General features: G+C 50.3%; 1 protein-coding gene across 4 annotated transcripts in view; it reads left to right on the top strand.

The window, feature by feature from the left end:
• The window catches only part of DDB2 (damage-specific DNA binding protein 2, 48kDa), a 36,979-nt gene that overhangs the window by 22,842 nt on the left and 12,733 nt on the right, over nucleotides 1-1,404 (top strand). For 3 of the 4 annotated variants that reach the window (XM_012001414.1, XM_012001413.1, XM_012001415.1), the window contains one exon: nucleotides 672-817. The exons of the other annotated variant lie outside the window; for it this stretch is intronic. In XM_012001414.1, coding sequence (XP_011856804.1) covers nucleotides 672-817 — 146 coding nt within the window. The remainder of the gene's footprint in view (nucleotides 1-671; nucleotides 818-1,404) is intronic. 4 annotated transcript variants of the gene reach the window in all.

The raw sequence follows: 1,404 nt of genomic DNA on the forward strand, positions 1-1,404 counted from the left end.
AAAAAAACAAAAAAAAGGAAAGGGAGGGAGGGAGGGAGGAAGAAAGAGAAAGAAAGAAAGGAAGGAAAAGAAAAGAAGGGGCCAGGCAAAGTGGCTCATGCCTATAATCTTAGCACTTTGGGAAGCCACGGTAGGAGGATCACTTGAGCTCAGGAGTTCGAGACCAGCCTGGGCACCACAATGAGACCCTGTCTCTACCAACAATTTTTTAAAAATTAGCACTTGTAATGCCAGCACTTAGGGAGGCCGAGGTGGGCAGATCGCTTGAGCTCAAGAGTTCAAGACCAGCCTGGGCAACATGACAAAACCCCATCTTTAAAAAAAAAAAAAAAATACAAAAATGAACTGGGCATGGTGTGTGCACCTGTAGTCCCAGCTACTTGGGAGGCTGAGGTGGGAGGATCGCTTGAGCCCGGGAGATTGAGGCTGCAGTGAGCCGTGTTCGTGCCCCTGCACTTCAGCCTAAGTGACAGAGAAAGACCCTATTTCAAGGGAAAAGAAAAAGAAGTGAAGGCTCTGTGGAGAGCGTCCTAGTGTTTAGGTGTCCGAGCTGACCTGGCCCCACACACTGCTCGTTGGTGCTTCCGTGACAGCGCAGCACGCGTGCCCAGGCCTGGTTCTTCACTGCCAGGCCCATCATCACTCACTGGCTTTTTCCTTCCTCGTGTTAGATTGGAGCTGGAGGGAGCATCACTGGGCTGAAGTTTAACCCTCTCAATACCAACCAGTTTTACGCCTCCTCAATGGAGGGAACAACTAGGCTGCAAGACTTTAAAGGCAACATTCTACGAGTTTTTGCCAGCTCAGACACCATCAAGTGAGTAGTTTAACTAGGCGGGGAAAGGGCTTCTAAGCTTAGGTGTAGTTCCGGCAAGAGCATCCAGATCCCATTTCCTCAACCCAACCTGGCACAGGGAAGAAAGGAAAGATGTCAGCCACCTTCCGCCCTTCTTTCTCTTTCTCAAAACTGTTCCTTGGCCACCCTCACTTTGGTCCAGGTGGGTTACTGCTTTGGGAAGGTGTTCTGGAGCCTCAGCTCTTCTGTAAGTCATACCTGTATTAGACTAGACCTTGACCTTCACTAGATAAGCCAGCATGGCACAGGCCCAGAAAGCCACCTAGAGAATGGAGCAGCAGCTAAGAACTTGAGACTGAATTCCCTGCACTCGCTGTGGTGTAATGACCTGAGCCGTTCCTGGGTGCAAGCTTACATGGATGGAATCTTGTCCATAAAGTGCTCTGAACTTCCCAAGAGAAAGTGGCTGGAGAAATTACAGAATGCAGCTGGGTGCGGTGGCTCAAGCCTGTAATCCCAGCACTTTGGGAGGCCAAGGTGGGTGGATCACCTGAGGTCAGGAGTTCAAGACCAGCCTGGCCAACATGGTGAAACCCCATCTCTACTAA

Source organism: Mandrillus leucophaeus, unplaced genomic scaffold (assembly GCF_000951045.1).
Source record: "Mandrillus leucophaeus isolate KB7577 unplaced genomic scaffold, Mleu.le_1.0 Scaffold66, whole genome shotgun sequence".
NCBI lineage: Eukaryota > Metazoa > Chordata > Mammalia > Primates > Cercopithecidae > Mandrillus > Mandrillus leucophaeus.